The 17,072-nt window shown below is 39.7% G+C and overlaps 1 protein-coding gene across 4 annotated transcripts in view; it reads right to left on the bottom strand.

The window, feature by feature from the left end:
* The window catches only part of JHY (junctional cadherin complex regulator), a 73,872-nt gene that overhangs the window by 54,281 nt on the left and 2,519 nt on the right, over window positions 1-17,072 (bottom strand). For all 4 annotated transcript variants that reach the window (XM_017523576.2, XM_037736758.1, XM_037736759.1 and 1 more), the window contains exon 2: window positions 15,344-15,770. In XM_017523576.2, coding sequence (XP_017379065.1) covers window positions 15,344-15,684 — 341 coding nt within the window. In that variant the 5' untranslated portion in view covers window positions 15,685-15,770. The remainder of the gene's footprint in view (window positions 1-15,343; window positions 15,771-17,072) is intronic.

Genomic DNA, 17,072 nt, shown 5'->3' with positions numbered 1-17,072 from the left:
AATAAAAAATAAATGTAGAAGCATCTAACTGTACAGTGTTTATAAAGTCCACAGTAGCATACAGTAATGTCCTTGGCCTTGAAATTCGCTGCCCGCTGACTCACTGCCTCACCCAGAGAAACGTACAGTCCTACAACCTCCATTCATGGTGAGTGCCTACATAGGTGTGCCATTTAAATAACTTTTATGCTGTATTTTTACGGTACCTTTTCTATGTTTACATGCACAAATACTTACCATTGTATTACAGTTCCCTACAGTGTTTAGTGTAGTAACACACTGTACAAATTTGTAGCCTAGGAGCAATGGGCTATACCACGCAGCCTGGTGTGTAGTAGGCTCCACTACTTAGGTTTGTATAAGCGCACTCTGTGATGTTCCCACAATGACGAAATCACCTAATGACGAATTTCTCAGACCATACCCCTGTTGTCAGACAATGCATGACTGTATAGACATCTGGCTATTTAGAAAGAGAACTGTGAATTGTTGCCTAGACAACGTTTGCTTCGGACTGCTCCTTTTTGGGGGAAAGCAAGGTTTTATCTTGACTGAATACCTATATAGATTCATTCGTCTTTTCAGTGATTTTGCTTTTTATTTCACTTTGTCTTTGTAGAATGTATCTAATGTACTACAGAAAGATCCCCGAGGCTTCAAATCAGACCAGATCATGCCTGGCTCACTGAAAGGTTCATAGCCTCTTGTCTGTCAGCTCTGCACATGAAGCTCGGTCGATAGGTCAGAATGCACTTGACACTGCAGGAGGGGCCTATTTGAATAAAAGGTTAAGTGTGTGGTCCTGCCTGAGAAAAGCGAACTAGTCTATACTCAGTTCATGTGACCCAAAATAAAGTCTCCCTTTTCCCTATGACAATCTTAACTTGTAAAGCATCCCCAGTCTTAACCAAAAAAAAAAAAAAAAAAAAAAAAAAAAAAGCTGGTAATATGGCATATTAATAGCCTCTTTGATCTTCAAAAGGTAAATGAGAGAGATTTTCCTTCCTTGAGTACGGTATATGTAATCCTCTAATCAAAAAGAAAATGTAAATCACCTAGGCTTTTTATGCTATTTTATATTCCCATTTACAGAGGGCATAATTTTATGCTGGGTAAACAAACTAATGGTCCCCCTAATGTTAACTTACTTAATGTGGACCCAGATTTCTTTGATTTGATATAAAGCCAAAAACTGCAGCAAAAAGCCAAAACCGTCATGCCTTGCTGAATTGTCATTTTGAGTTTTTAGTTCACATGTTACGATGAAGAACTTCTTGAAATAAGTGGCTCCTCCTTTTCCAACAAGAGAAGAGAGATGCTCTTCTCCTTCAGCAAAACGGAAATGGTCCACATCTGTTAGAAAATGGGACACCCAAATGTTCGTTCGCCTCACCCCTCCCTGCATTGCAGGGTCACCTGCCTCTGGGGCTTTGATGGGGAGGTTTCTCCCAAGTGATGTGCCATCCTAAGAACTCACAGTGTTTCCTGTCCCTGCCTTTTACTTGACCCTTAAGCATCATGGGGCATGCATATGGGACATGGGTGGTCCAGCAGTGTCTGGGAGTCCACAGACCTGGGCTCAGGTTCTCCATCTGTTGCTACCTATTCTGCATCAGTTGGCAAATCAGTCATCTCTGATTCAGTTTTTCTCATCTATAAGTCGGGCTAAATTCTATTTCTCAGGGCTGCATGAGGATCAACATGAGAGAATGTGTCTTAAAGTGCTCTACATTTGTGCGTACTTAATATTTCACTGTGGTAATCTTGTCTCCTCATTAGACAGATTCTCAGGCAGCGGGGACTGCAGGTGATCTCTCCTTCCCTAACTTCTACCCTAGTATGCTGTACTCTGCTATGGACAGAAGAGTCAATAAATACTTCTTGAATAAATTACTTCCTCTCTAAAAATACTCAGGTCAACACAAATACAGCATAAATGTTTATTTTAAAAAATCAATAGTAATAAATTAGAATCCAAACATGCAGAGGCTTCTTGCATTAGATCAAATTAGAGAATGATTTTTAGGGCTTATCTTGTACTGAATTAAACATAAGTTTCAACTGTGGTTGTTTAGGTGGGGAAGAAAGCACAATTATTATCTTCAAGTAAATACAGATTTTTTTCTAAAGAAAGGTGCTGTTTTCCCATATTTATGCTGTGCTGAAAGAAAAAAAAAAAACCTAGTTTAACTTTCTTCATTCATTTGCTCACTCATATTCAGCAGGTATTTATTTATTGAGCCTTTTACTAAGCTACAGGAATAGTGGTAAATGGTGAAGCGGTGGACGCACAGCCTAGTGGGGGATACAGATCAGGAAACAGCAATTAACACTTTGGAGTGATGCATGCTTTGATGAGGAACGCTGGGCCATCAGGACACAGAGGGACATCCAGTCCTGTCTTGAGAGGTCAGGGAAAGCCTCCTGGAGGAAGTGCTGGCGTAGCTCAGAGCTAAGGCTGAGAAGGACAGGAAGTCTACGCCAGGTTGAGGGAATAGCATGTAAAAAGGAGTGGAGGCAGAGACAATGCGGTGTTTTCATAGAACAAATTCTGTGTGGACAAAATGGAGGGCGAGAGGGGGGCAGGTCGAGGAGCACAGCTCAAGAGTAAGCAAAGGTCAGATCTCGAGGGATGCTGCAAACTCCTGAAGCAGCTTGGGCTTAACGAAACTAACCAGAGAGTTAATTAGAAAGCAAAGATTTTAGTAAGACGTAAATACATTTGGACAGCCAAACTGAGAAGTTTCTGAAAGGGATGATCTACGGAGGCTATGAAGTCCTTTTTGGAAAGCTTAGAAGATAGTCCTCTACTTTGTACTGTTTAGAGCAGGGCTGGCCATGTTTCACAGGTGAGAACACTGGGGATCACTGTTCAGCCACTCACTCAGGAGTGGGAAGTAGAAAGAGCACGTTACTGTTTGATGATCTAGGGAATGTTTGTTGTAAGTCTTCAGGTTTTTTTCCCCGGAACAACGTTGAGGGAAGTACTATAATTACCCCCATTAAACAGATGGTGAAACTGGGGCTTAGAGGGCTATGCACATCTCTCAAGGTCAAAGAGCCTGGCAGTCTGCTCTGGATTGGGCTCCTGCACATCATGTTGCATTGTATCCTGCAGCTATTCCCATAGGTGACAGTGAAGCAAGTGTGTTGCAGTATCTGCCTCATGTGAATCAATGAATGGATGGGTCAGCTGGCCAGTCAATAGATATGCATGGAGCACCTTCTACACAGAGGAAGAGGAAGAATCTTAGGTGCAGAAAATACAGCAGCAAGGAAAACAGAAGCAGGCTGCTGGGTCTTACTCTTCAGTGAAGAGGACGGACTTTATACACTATAAGTCAGTAATCAACTAATAAACTACAGGTGTAAAGAAATACAGGCTGTTATGGGTATTTAAAACAGGAAGATGTGACTTATCACAAAAATGTCGGCCTCTTATTTCCACATTCAATTGTTAGATGATATCTCTAAGTCCATTCCAACTCCATTGTTCTATGATTCTGTGATAGACTCATGAAAGAATCAATAACTGAGTAATGCCCACTATTTTGAAAAATTATGTAGTCTTCAGTTTAAGGAAATAGATTTCCTGGTTTTCATCTCTGCAGTTATGCTAAGAAAACTGGTGCACTCATACTGGTCATGTATTTAACCAGCATCAGCTGATGAGGGCATAGTTTCTACAGTCGTGACTATTGCCCTCCTTCCGTCATATGTAATATTGTGGTACTTTGTTTCTCTGTATGATAATATGGATTATTTTGGTTCTCAGAAATGGTACAGAAGAGCATCTAAGAACAAGGGTCCTAAACTACCTGCATTCAATTCCGGGTGCCACCAGAGTATGTGAATGTGGGCAAGTTATTTAACTTCTGTGGCTCAGTTTCCTCATCAATAAAACGGGGATAATAACAGTACTGGCCAGGTGTGGTGGCTCATGGCTATAGTCCTGGAATTTTGAGAGGTCCAGGCAAAAGGATCACTTGAAGCCGTGAGTTTGAGACCAGCCTGAGCAACACAGAGAGACCCCCATCTCTACAAAAAAACAAAACAAAACCAACAGCCAGGTAGTGTGGCATGGGCCTGTAGTCCCAGCTATTCGGGAGGCTGAGGCAGGAGGATGGCTTAGCCCTGGAGGTCGAACCTGCAGTGAGCCATGACTATGCCACTGCACTCCAGCTTGGGCAACACAGTGAGACTCTGTCTCGATAAAAATAAAATAACTAAAAAATAATAATAGTACCTACCTCAGAGTGTTATTGAGAGGATTATAAGAATTAATACATCTAAATGCATAGAACTATGTCCCTGGCACAGAGTAAGGGTTCCATGAGGACCAGTTGTGGAAGTGCAGATCAAAGAGCTCCAGCACTAGCCTTGCTTGCTGTGCGTCACATTCAGTCCCCATGACCTAACACCTTTGTTAGGTATTATACTTCTGGTGATGGATCTCAAGGGATTCTTCTCTCCCCAGGGCTTATTTCCAGGGCACAAAGTTGTCTTGTGATACACTAAGTGGTACCCTAGTGGCCTGAAAGAAGTAACATCCGTCTTTAAAAATCTAGTTTTTAATCACGACTTAGGCACGGTGGAGAATGGCCAAACCACAATTTGGAAATGGCAATAAGAAAAGTCAGTACTTTCACAAGATGAAACATTTTAACAATTGCTAAAGATGACAAATAAGGTAAAACTGGCATAATTAAATTACTTTAGACCTTTTGAAAAAGCTGTAATTTCTAGCCTCAGCAAATTTCCATTCTTAAATGGCTGTAGGCCCCGCACAGTGGCTCGCACCTATAATCCTAATACTTTGGGAGGCTGAGGCAGGCCGATCACGAGGTCAGAGGTCAGGAGATCAAGACAAGCCTGGCCAACATGGTGAAACCCTGTCTCTACTAAAAATACAAAAATTATCTGGGCATGGTGGCACGCACCTGTAATCCCAGTTACTCGGGTGGCTGAGGCAGGAGAATCACTTGCATCCAGGAGTTAGAGATTGCAGTGAGCCGAGATCGTGCCACTGCACTCTAGCCTGGCCACAGAGCGAGACCCCGGCTAAAAAAAAAAAATAAATAAAAACTGATGTTTTAAGTGGAACCTAGAAAATACAAAGCGTTTAGAAACATACCAGAGGAAATGAGTTGCTCTGGCTGAGAAAAATGTTTTTGAATCAGAGAAGCTCTAAGAATGTGTATATATAAGGCTAGAGCCTGAAGATGTGGCTCTTATAAGAGTTTTAATTAGGTCACACCATTTACACCTGAAAAGACTATCTTAAAACATCCTCTTTCTCCCCTTTCTGGATGAAAACCATATGTTGAGACAAATAGGAGGTTATGCTTTGCAAAATCATGAGCCTGGAAAGCTGTAATACTTCACAAAAACAAATCTAATGGTCAAAATAGAACATGATACTGAAGAACCCCATTTTACTGAGCTTGTGTGCTTGGAAGCCCCATTGTGTTTCACGGTCTAGGTCAACACACTGGGACAAAATGAGTGTGAAGTGCCTTTTCATCAGTAATCATCTGCACACAAAACATGCACCTCTTTTCCTCCCCGTTTGATAGAAAGGTTACACAGAAAATGAGTACACAACTCTTTTGTTACCGTTCAGACAACAGATGCAGGGTCTCCTCTTCAGATGCCTAGGTTAGAAACGAAGGCAGAGAGGAAGGGAATGGGGGACGGTTTCACATGCATATGCCATGATATTTGCTGGCTTTAATGGACCGTATTTGAGTACTTACTGTGATAACTTCAAACAAAATAAAATAAAATCTCCATTTAATGAAGAGCCTCATATTCAATATTGTATTCAATCAAAAAATTACTAAAATTAGAGCATGTTTCTAGTACAATTAACATCCTTTGCACTCACAATAAAATATTCAGTAACTGGCCATTTTGCCTGTTGAGGAGGTGAATAAAAGCATTGCTATTAATCATTTAGCTGTTATTTATTTGTCACTTCATTTTAAGTAGGCAGTTAAATTGAAACTGCACATGTTATTATTGATTTAGGTTTAATTTAATCCTTTTAAACAGAATAATTATTCCCAATTTATATGCCATTAAATCTTTTATGCATATGAACAGGAAATTCAATTTTTGTTTAAGTGTAAAGTTTTTAATGCTTTTTTAAGGAACTATAAAACCGATCACTGTTTCCAAGGATTTCTGAATTCTATGCTCACCTTAATCTTCTTATCAAGAGCTTTTAAGTAAATAAAATGAAATAAATCTGAAAGATTAAAAATTCACTTTTGTAAATATGAAATAAAATGGTTCCACAAATATACTGAAATGCTTTGTGAAGGTGATTTGCAATTCAGAAAATTTTATTTAATACACGCATTTATTTTGCTAAAAATTTAAGCATTTTAATAGAAAAAGATGGTTTAATGAAATGAAGGTCAAAGACTGCCTACAGAATCACACTAAAGGAGCTAGATTGTTATTTAGTGAATTTTATTTATAAAAATACATAATTTGGATAATTCCAACCCAAGTCCTTTTTTTCTCTTTGATAACAGATTTGTGACTGCAAAATACCAGATATTTCTCCTGGGTTCTTAATAGCACCAGTCTTGATTCAAGAACAATCTGTGAGTTAAATGAAAATAAATTATCTAAAGAAGACATGTTGTAATTGCAATGTAAAATTCTAGTACCTCACTTCTATTAAGATTATGTCATGTGAAACCAAGGCTGCACCTTCACAAGGGAAATGCTGCATGACACAGTATTTAGAAACATAATTCGTCTCATTCAATGAGAGCTTAACAATGCTAATGCCAGACATTTTCCATGGAAGGCTTGAGTGTTGTTTTTCATTCTCCAAAATAATAGCTAAGAGACAGAGACCTAGATTTATAAAATGTGCAGGTGCTTATACTTTCTTTAGGTAGAGTTTCTTCTTCTTCTTCTTTTTTATTTTGAGACAGAGTCTCACTCTGCCCCCAGGCTGGAGTGCAATGGCACGACCTCGGATTACTGCAACTTCCGCTTTCCGGATTCAAGCGATTCCTGTGCCTCAGTCTCCTGAGTAGCTGGGATTACAGGCCCGGCTAATTTTTGTATTTTCAGTGGAGATGGGGTTTCACCATGTTGGCCAGGCTGGTCTTGAACTCCTGACCTCAAATGATCCGCCTGCCTCAGCCTCCCAAAGTGCTGGGATTACAAGTGTGAGCCACTGGGCCCGGCCAAGTTTCTTATATTTTAAATGCCAGATTTAGCAGCATTAAAATTGCAAGGCAGCTGTGATATCATAAGAAGGCAATGGAGTGGTCTTGACACTTGGGTTCTAGTCCAAGGTTTGCCACTAGCCAGCCATGTGAACTTGGGCAAGTCTTTCCACCACTCTAGGTCTTAGGTTCCTCCTCTGTACAATAAATAAAGGGAATGGGCTGACTTTTAAGAGCCCTGACAGCTCTAATAATCCGTTATTTTACTAGTTGGATTGGGCCTATCAGCCAAACCTAGCATTATGGAAGCGTTGGGAAAAACATTTATTTTTAATTCCATATATTTAAAAGTTATATTAATCAAAGTTTTATATATTTTCAAACTTGTCAGGGAGTAGAAATAAATAAAGAGGCAAAGGTCATGAATTAAAGCATCCCTTTAGTAATTTTGTTACAGTCTTCCTGATCCTCTTGATAAACTCACAGCGTTGTAGGTGATTTAAATTTAAATCATACTTTATGAGGTTTTGAACTCACTATGTAGGTACTTACTTTAACACAATAATGCATCTCAGTTTTGAAATAACCTAGAAGGGACCTAGTGGTTGTCTCTGGAGGCAACAAGCCCAGGAGTCACTATGGCTTTAGCATTTCTGACAGGGGCTCGGCCTTTAATAGCTACAATTCATGCCCATGCACACCCTTTACTTCCGTCTATGACTGCTCATCTGTTACAATGGCACCATGCCTGCTCTGAGGAGTGTGTTGCAGTGTAACTAAAGCATAGCTTATCAGTAAATGAATGAACAGAAAACAGAAATGACTAATATCTGCAATAAAAAGTCACTCCTCTGATATAACTATTCCCATGTGATCAGAAATAAATCAATAAATGCTAGTAGCTACTCCCAGAATGCTGCATGGAAACCTCTAGAACATGGCAGGTAGTGTAGTGTATTGGAAAAAGTTGACAAAACACTGGCCTTAAATTGAAAATCTAACAAAAGACAAAGAACACAACATGGATGAATGTTGTTAGAAGCCAATGGGAATGAAAGTTGACTCCTGAAAGCTTCTAGAATGTTCTCAATCGCCCTAGCATATTAGACCTAACTTCAAATGTCTTCTTTAATCTCCTAACCAGTATGAAAAAATTCTCTACACCACCTATGGAGAGACAGTAGTCTAGTCTCAGCTTAAATATTTCCGATGCATTCTACAAACAGCCTGGGAAATTTGGGGGAAATGAAAATCCTGAGTTTTGGTCTTCCCTAAGTCTTTCTCTACCTGTGGTCTCCTTGGGTTATCCAGTGCCACTCTTCAAACCCTAGAAGTCATCATTCAATACTTCACCTGACTTTTGTATTATTAATCAGAACCAATACACATGAAAGCATCTGAGAGACACAATTATATACAACAATTAAATACAGATTTTTTGTTGTTGTTGTAGACGGAATCTCGCTCTGTCACCCAGGCTGGAGTACAGTGGTGTGATCTCAGCTCACTGCAACCTCTGCCTCTCGGGTTCAAGCAGTTCTCCTGCCTCAGCCTCCTAAGTAGCTGGGACTACAGGCGCATGCCACCACACCCAGCTAATTTTTGTATTTTTAGTATTTAGAGATGGGGGCTCACCATATTGGTCAGGCTGGTCTCAAACTCCTAACCTCAGGTGATCCACCCACCTTGGCCTCCCAAAATGCTGGGATTACAGGCGTGAGCCACTGCAACAGACCAAAATGCAGATTATTATGAGTCCCTTTTTTTTTTTTTACTTTCAGGCAATTCTGAATGCTCAATTTAACTGGTAATTCCTCATATGCCTATCTCTCTCCTATTAATTTCTAATGCAAGGTGGTTTCTTAGGCAGAATATGTGCCCTTTTGTGGAGGCTATGGTTTGAGGTGATCAGAGAGGAAAGCACTGGAGACCTCACTGCATAAAAACGTTTGTTTCCCAGGACAAGTGCTGAAGAATAATGGCTACTATGACCTCCCGGCCCAAAGGAAAACGTAATTCATGTCTATGTACTCGGAGGACATAGTATCCTCTAAAAATGTTTATTACTTTCCTAAACTTTATCATTTTATATGCATATTTACTCTGGATTCAGTTTAATCTATATTGAAATTGTCATAGTTTTGATTTTTACTACATAGTGAAATAGAATCCTTTATCAACTCAATCCTTGATTATCTAGCTAGATTGTAATTAGTGGCTCAGGCTTTGGCATTTGGAGAGAGGTCAATTTAATTTCTGGCTGTACTATCTAGTAACTACATATACCTATACAGCTCTCAGATCCTTATCTGCAAAATGGGGTTAATAATGCCTATCCAAGGGGCTCTTGTAAGGAAAAATGAGACTGTATATATAAAGCAAAAAGTTTTACAAATGGTAGCTAATTAAGTGAATATTCCTGTTAACAAGACCTTATTAAGCACACATATAAAGTAGTGTATGGCTGTTCTCTGATTTTTTTTTTTAAATATACAAGGTTTCAGAAGTCTCCAGGACTGAAGAGGTTGTTTCTAATGCTCTAGGAATTACACAGATCTCTTTCTTCATGAGTGCTGAGTGTCATAAGGCCAGTTCTGGAGTGGGGTTTAAGGATTATCACGTGAAGATCCCCTCTCTACTCTTCATTTACTTACTATAGTCAATGCTGCTCCAAATTCCATTAAGTAAAAGGTTTTCTCTCATCCATATACATTGAACTATGGCTTGACTTTGGTCAGATACAAGGGAATAATTGCTTTGAGGAGGTTCTAGTAACATCAAAAACACAAGTGTAGGACTCAAGTGATTTGTCAGGCAGCTTTTTAAATTATTGATCATAAAAGCAAGAAGAAAGAAATTTTCTTTGGTTTTAAGGCAAGCTTTGAGTATTTTTTTTTTGAACTACAATTCCCAGAATGCCATCAACTTTACAGAAATAAAAGCCTACTTGAATTTCATATTGAGAGTCTGAGATCAATTTACTTGTCTATTTCATGGCTCATAAACTACTCAGATCCAAGCAAGAGTATTCCTGAGAGGCTTCCAAGACTAACATGAGGCAGGGAAAGGGACCAATAATGAAACACTCACCTGAATAATATTTTTGAGGCATTATTTGTCTAAATGCTTCAGTACTGTTTTTCTTTTTACTTGAGAACTGGTCATCCTAATGTTCAGTATATGAAGCACTATATGGCCAAACAATGACTAGGGCTATAACCTATTCTGACCCTAGGGTTTATAGTTTATCGTTAAAAATTTTCCAGGCAAATCAATCTGAAGAAAAAAGCATTATTTGAGGATCTCTGAATCAGAAAACCAAGAATCTAACCATAATTTTGATTTTTGCAAGCATTATTCTTTATTTTGAAATATATTAGATGATATTTAAACTGTCTTTGGTAAGAACAAGGGTTAAAGTCAGGTCCCTGAGCACTGGACAAAAGGAGAAAACAACTCGACAACAGGAAACGAGGTCACTTAATGGATCCTTACCTTGGTTTCTTCATCTTAAAAGTACAGACAAAAATACCTATCCACTGCAAAAATATTTTTTCCTTTTCAGTGGCGACATTTCTATAACTAAAACTACTCCCATTTATTACCTAGGAGATTACAAATCTCTAAGAGCCAGGATAAAAACAGGGTTTGGAGCCATGGAGTCAGACTGCCTGAGTTTTCAGCTCTACCACTCATGAGATGCAATAAATGGGCATAATATAAACTTTTAAAGTTTCATTTGCAACCTTCAAAATGGGATCATTACAGTATCTACCAGGCTGCAATAAAGATTAAATGAGATAATACACGTAAAATGTTTAGCACAGAAACCGGCTCATGAAAAGCATTCTATAAATGCCAGCTATTGTTAAAGGGACACTTCGTCTTTGGCTTCTCTTGTTCCTTCAATCCCCATATCTAATCTATCACCAAACCCTGTCAATTCTTTTATTTATATATATAAAATTTCAGTCAAAGTTTTGCTAAAAAAAAAAAAAAAAAAAAAAAAAAAAACAAACTGGGGAGCCTGTAATCCTAGCACTTTAGGAGGCCAAGGTGCAGAGACTGCCCGAGCACAGGAGTTCAAGACCAGCCTGGGCAACGTGGTAAGATCCCATCTCTACTAAAAGAAGAAAAAATTAGCCGAGGGTTGTGGCACATACCTGTAATCCCAGCTACTCGGGAGGCTGAGGCATGAGAATCATTTTAACCCAGGAGGCGGAGGTTACAGTGAGCCAAGATAGTGCCACTTCACTCTAGCCTGGACGACAGAGCAAGACTCTGTCTCCAAACAAACAAACTGGGAACATCCCAAAGTCCACCCTTGGGTGACTGAATAAATTTATCATGGTACGTCCAGATAGTAGAATACTATGTACCATATACAATATGTACTATGAACATATAAATATAATAATCGCTTAGTTATCTGTGAGGGAGTGGTTCCAGGACTCCCTGCTGATACCAAAATCCAGGGATGGGCAAGTCCCTTTTATAAATTGGGGTAATATTTGCATATAGCCTATGCATGTCCTCCTATATATTTTAAATTATCTCTAGATTATTTATAATACCTAATGCAATGTAAATGCTGTGCAAATAGTTGGGTTTTTCTTTTTCTAGACGGAGTTTTGCTCTGTTGCCCAGGCTAGAATGCAGTGGTACGATCTCCAGCTCACTGCAACCTCCACCTCCCTCAAGCGATTCTACTGCCTCAGCCTCCCGAGTAGCTGGGATTACAGGTGCCTGCCACCTCGCCCGGCTAATTTTTGTATTTTTGGTAGAGACGAGGTTTCACCATCTCGGCCAGGCTGGTCTTGAACTCGAACCTCATGATCCACCCGCCTCAGCCTCCCAAAGTGCTGGGATTACAGGCGTGAGCCACTTCGCCCAGCCTGTAAATAGTTGTTATACTATATCATTAGGGAATAAAGACAGGAAAAATAGTCTCTGTACATGTTTAGTACAGATTCAACCATCCATTTATTCCCCAAATATTTTTGATCTGTGGTTGATTGAATCCACAGATGCGAAAGCCATGATACAGAAGGCCAACTCTATAGAAAGATTCTCAAGATTCACGTGGGTATTCTGTTAAATGAAAATAACCAGTTGCCAAAGAGGATGTCTAAATTTATCTCATTTGGTTAAAAACATGTAAAAAGATTCTCAGGCTCGCAAGTAATCAGAGAAAAGTAATTTAAATCTATAATAAGATAGGATTTTATAACCCATCAGAATGGCAAAGGTTAAAAAGACAGTAATTCTGAGGACTGGTAACTTGCAGGCACTTATGGGTTAAGTTGAAGATGTCCATTCTCCCATGAACCAGCAATTCCACTCCTGGGAACTTATACCCTAAGGAAACTCCTGCCTGCATACCAAGGAAGCATACGAGGACGCGCACAGAGCATTGTATGAAATAACGAAAACTGGAAAAACCCTAAATATTCATCAATATTCAACCAAGGCCATGTCTTAGTTCAAAAGCATAATTGTAAAATGCCAAAAACATAATGTTGACTGAATAAAAAGGGCATCATACATCCATAAATAGATATATATTTATCTAGTAATTATAGATTACCCATGAAATAAATGAATGGAAAATTGGCGAGAAAGATGCACACTCATTTAAGAGTATGTATTGATTACCTCTGAGGGGGAAGGAAGGGGAATGAGTTTGAGAAGGGGGTACAAGGAAATTTTATCTGTAATAAAGTATGAATTTTAAAAATAGGTCTGAAACAAATATGGCAGTAAGGGTCATACTGTATTTTTCTCTGTAATTTTCTATAGGTTAGAATTTTTACGTGATTTTTTTTAAAAAAAAAACAGCATCAGTAACAAGATAAGGACATCCTCCAAGCACTATAACCTTAGACAAGTTTCTTCTTCTCTGCTAGCCTCATTTTCCTTATCTGTGAAATAGGAAAAGCAGCATCTTCCCTACCGGATCGAAATTGCGATGGAGAATTGAGTGAAACTAAGACAGGCTTTTAAAAAGTGATATCACTGTTATGACTGTCATATCCATCCAGCAGTCTCTTTGCCCGTTGTGTGTTTACTCTCTCATTCAAAATGCACCAACTTGCAGAATAATCTTCCTTAAACAGTGCTGCATCTCACTGCCCCCCCCAGGAACCTGTATTCTCTCTACCTGGCTTTCCCAACTCAGTCCAATCAAGGGTGTCCGTCTCTCTGAAGCTGTCCCACATGCCTCTTCTGCCTCCAGCACCTTGGTGACAGCTCTTATCACTTTTACTGTGACATATCACTAAAAAACACTTATGAGACTGATTCAACTAGATATCCCCACTGAAAAATGGGAGGGGAAGACAAAAGGAAGGCAGAAAAAGAAAGATAAGAAAGAAAGAAAAGACTCAGGACAGGGCTCTACTTCTGTCTCCACAGGATCCCTGGCAGTGACTGTATCTAGAGGACAAGCCATTTGAGCTCTGTAAGACTCAATATCCTCATCTCTGGTAGGATGGTTATACTTCAAGACCTGAAAATTCATCTTCCAATACTATAAGCACATTTTTAAGGCCCCTATAATCAGATCCATACTCAGTCTACTTTCCCTACACTCAAAACAAATCCTCTGCAATCCAGCTGGGCTCCCTAATGTGCCACAAACATGTCACTCCCAATCTGTTCTATTATCCAGATCTTAGCTTGTTTTCAAGACTCTAAGTTCTAGGCCCTTCAATAAACTTTTAATATATTTCAGCCTGAATTAAAAGAAAAAATCAGCTAGGCACAGTGGCTTACTCCTGTAATTCCAGCTCTTTGGGAGGCTGAGGTAGACGGATCACAAGGTCAAGAGATTGAGACCATCCTGGCCAACATGGTGAAACCCCATCTGTACTAAAAATGCAAAAATTAGCTGGGCATGGTGGCACTCGCCTGTAGTCCCAGCTACTCGGGAGGCTGAGGCAGGAGAATCACTTGAACCCGGGAGGCAGAGGTTGCAGTGAGCAAAGATGGAGCCATTGCACTCCAGCCTGGTGACAGAGCAAGACTCTGTCACCCCCCCACCAAAAAAAACTCTAACACAATATAATTTATAAGGGGCCAGTCACTATTCTAGACACTTTATATATATTTATTTTAGCCTCATAACTGGTTAACTATTGTTATTATCCCATTTTTACTGTGAAGACACTGAGGCACGGAAACAGTAATCGGACCTGGCTAAGGTTATACAGCTAGTAAGTGGCAGAGCCACTATTTGAACCCAGATGGTCTGCTTCAGACGCCATGCACTTCACCGTCACACTAAAACTTCCCTTGCCTTCTTCTGTACTCTCTCATATCATTAGTGCCTCAATTGTAACAAAGTAATATCACCACATCATTTTATAATCCCTTACATTTTTGGGTAGCTCATAGCACAAAGTCAAATCTCATAAATTCTTGTTATTAGATTAAATCTTTATATGATCATACAAGCCCTGGGAGGCAGACCTCTACTAGCTCTGAATGGGCCAGGTAAGATTCTACCCCCAATTATTTGTACTTTATTGACATTCATAGCAATCCTGTGAGATAGGCAGGTCAGGTTATTTAACAGATAAGGAAAAGTGAGCCAAATAATGAATTAAGTGGGTAAGGCATGGTGGCTTAGCACTTTGGGAGGCTGAAGTGGGAGGACTGCTTGTGGCTAGGAGTTCAAGACCAACCTGGCCAACATAGTGAGATCCCATCTCTACTATAAACATTTAATATTATATAAATTTTTTTAAGTGAAAAAAAAAGTTAAGTGACTGATTCCAAATTATATACTAAACGGCAGCACCTAGACCAAATTAAGACCAACTGACTCCAATCCTTTTCTATATCAGGCTTCTGGAATTTTTGCCAGGTGAGATCCTAGTGTGGAGACACTTGAATATGGACAGGAGATAAATGGTATGAGAAATGCAAATGCCCTTATTAATACCCATTGTACTTTTTAATTAAAAAAAACCTGAAGATGGAAAAAACATGGTGCCCAGCTATCCTTGGCTGCTTAGAGAACTGTCTCACACACATCGCAAGGTGCTCATTAGGGCAGCTTGCCCTTACTCTCATTTGAAATGATACCAGCAATTATTTAACAATACATTTTATAGCCCATTATTATCTTACACAAGCCAATTCCTTACCTGTTATTGGCGCCCTTGTCCCAGCTATGGTGGTTTTGCTCTCGAGCCATCTGAGCTGCTTTTCTGCTTGCTTCCTCTTCCGCCTCATGCAGGCTTTCCCGTGGAGGGCTTTCCTCGTCTAAGCTGTCGGGCTCCATATCATTATCCTGGATTTGATCATCAAACTCAGGCTGGGACATATTCTCTTGAGCGGAGCTTTCTGAATCCGATTCCAAGGAGTCTTTTGAAATCTGATATAAGTCTTCTTTCTTAAAAGGCGAGTGTGTGGACTGAACATTTAAGTTGGTATGACGGACAGGAGATTGAATAGAGAGCTTGGGAATTAGTTTACTTTTACTCATCTTGAAAAATGCAAAAAATTAACAGGGGATACTGTTGATAGGAGCAGCTGGCTGATATCAAAAGTTGTAGTTTGTAAAGGCATTACCTGAAAAAAATTACATTTATGTTACTCTGTGACTACTGAAATCTTATTAATATCAATGTTAATCAAATATTTAAATCAGTAAGAGAACCTTGTTGTATTATCTGCAGGCTTTTGTACGTACCTTTTGTGTGTATAAGAAAGGTCTATTAGAAAAACAATTGTTTTTCTCTCTGCGGAAACACATCTGATGTAGAGCTCATAAGCAGCCTGAGTAATCTAATGCAGTTTTATTGATGAAATAAATGGCTGCTTGGAAGCAGATTCCTATTTCTAGCTTCCAAGCACTTGTTACAGACAAGTCTGGACTAAGACAAATCATGGACAGTACTTTGATGGCCTTATTTCAAATGCCCAGAGCAACAATATAAATATGCTCAGTAGTATTTGTGGATAGATTAAAACAGGTTCAGGGGCTTTCTTTTGAAAAGTAAAGGGAGAAGAAAGAAGAATGTGGTTTTCCATAGTTGGAACTGTAAATGGGAAAGCTGCTTTTTTTTCTAGACCTATTTTGGCTGGCAACATCATTTGGAAAAGACTTTCTGATGCCCAGGTTGTGGCTAGATAGGAACATATAATTTAGGTGGCCATAAATGGAGATCAACCTCATCCAGTATTTTTTAAAACCCATAATAATAATTAAAACTGTTCAACAATCACACCTGTAATACCAGCACTTTGGGAGGCCAAGGTGGGCAGATCGCTTAAGTCCAGGAGTTCAAGACCAGCCTGGGCAATATGGCAAAATCCCATCTCTATAAAAAAAAAAAAATACAAAAAATTAGTGGGCATGGTAGGATAGGCCTGTAGTCCCAGCTATTTGGGAGACTGCAGTGGGAGGATCACTTGAGCTGGGCAGGCAGAGGCTGCAGTGAGCTGAGACTGTGCCACTGCACTCCAGCCTGGGTAACAGAGCAAGACCCTATCAGAAAAAATAAATAAAACTGTTCAACAAAAAATTTAGTAGCCTTGTGAATTCTGCCACTGAGCAATTCAAAGCAGAGGCTGGAGGTCTACATTCCCGAAGGGGATGCCATCCTGGGGAAAGCTGAGTGGGTGGGAGATTGGCTGGAATTACAGCTGGGAGTTAGCTGGAGACCCTTCCAACTCACTTATGAGTATGAGTCAAGTGAACCTTCACTGTCTCTAAGGGTCATTATAAAGACCTATTGAAAGGGTGCTTTGGGCCGGGCGCGGTGGCTCAAGCCTGTAATCCCAGCACTTTGGGAGGCCGAGGCAGGTGGATCACGAGGTCAAGAGATCGAGACCATCCTGGTCAACATGGTGAAACCCCGTCTCTACTAA

The sequence above is a fragment of the Cebus imitator genome, unplaced genomic scaffold (assembly GCF_001604975.1).
Source record: "Cebus imitator isolate Cc_AM_T3 unplaced genomic scaffold, Cebus_imitator-1.0 Scaffold28, whole genome shotgun sequence".
NCBI classification, from domain to species: domain Eukaryota; kingdom Metazoa; phylum Chordata; class Mammalia; order Primates; family Cebidae; genus Cebus; species Cebus imitator.
This window is presented reverse-complemented; position numbering and strand designations above follow the sequence as displayed.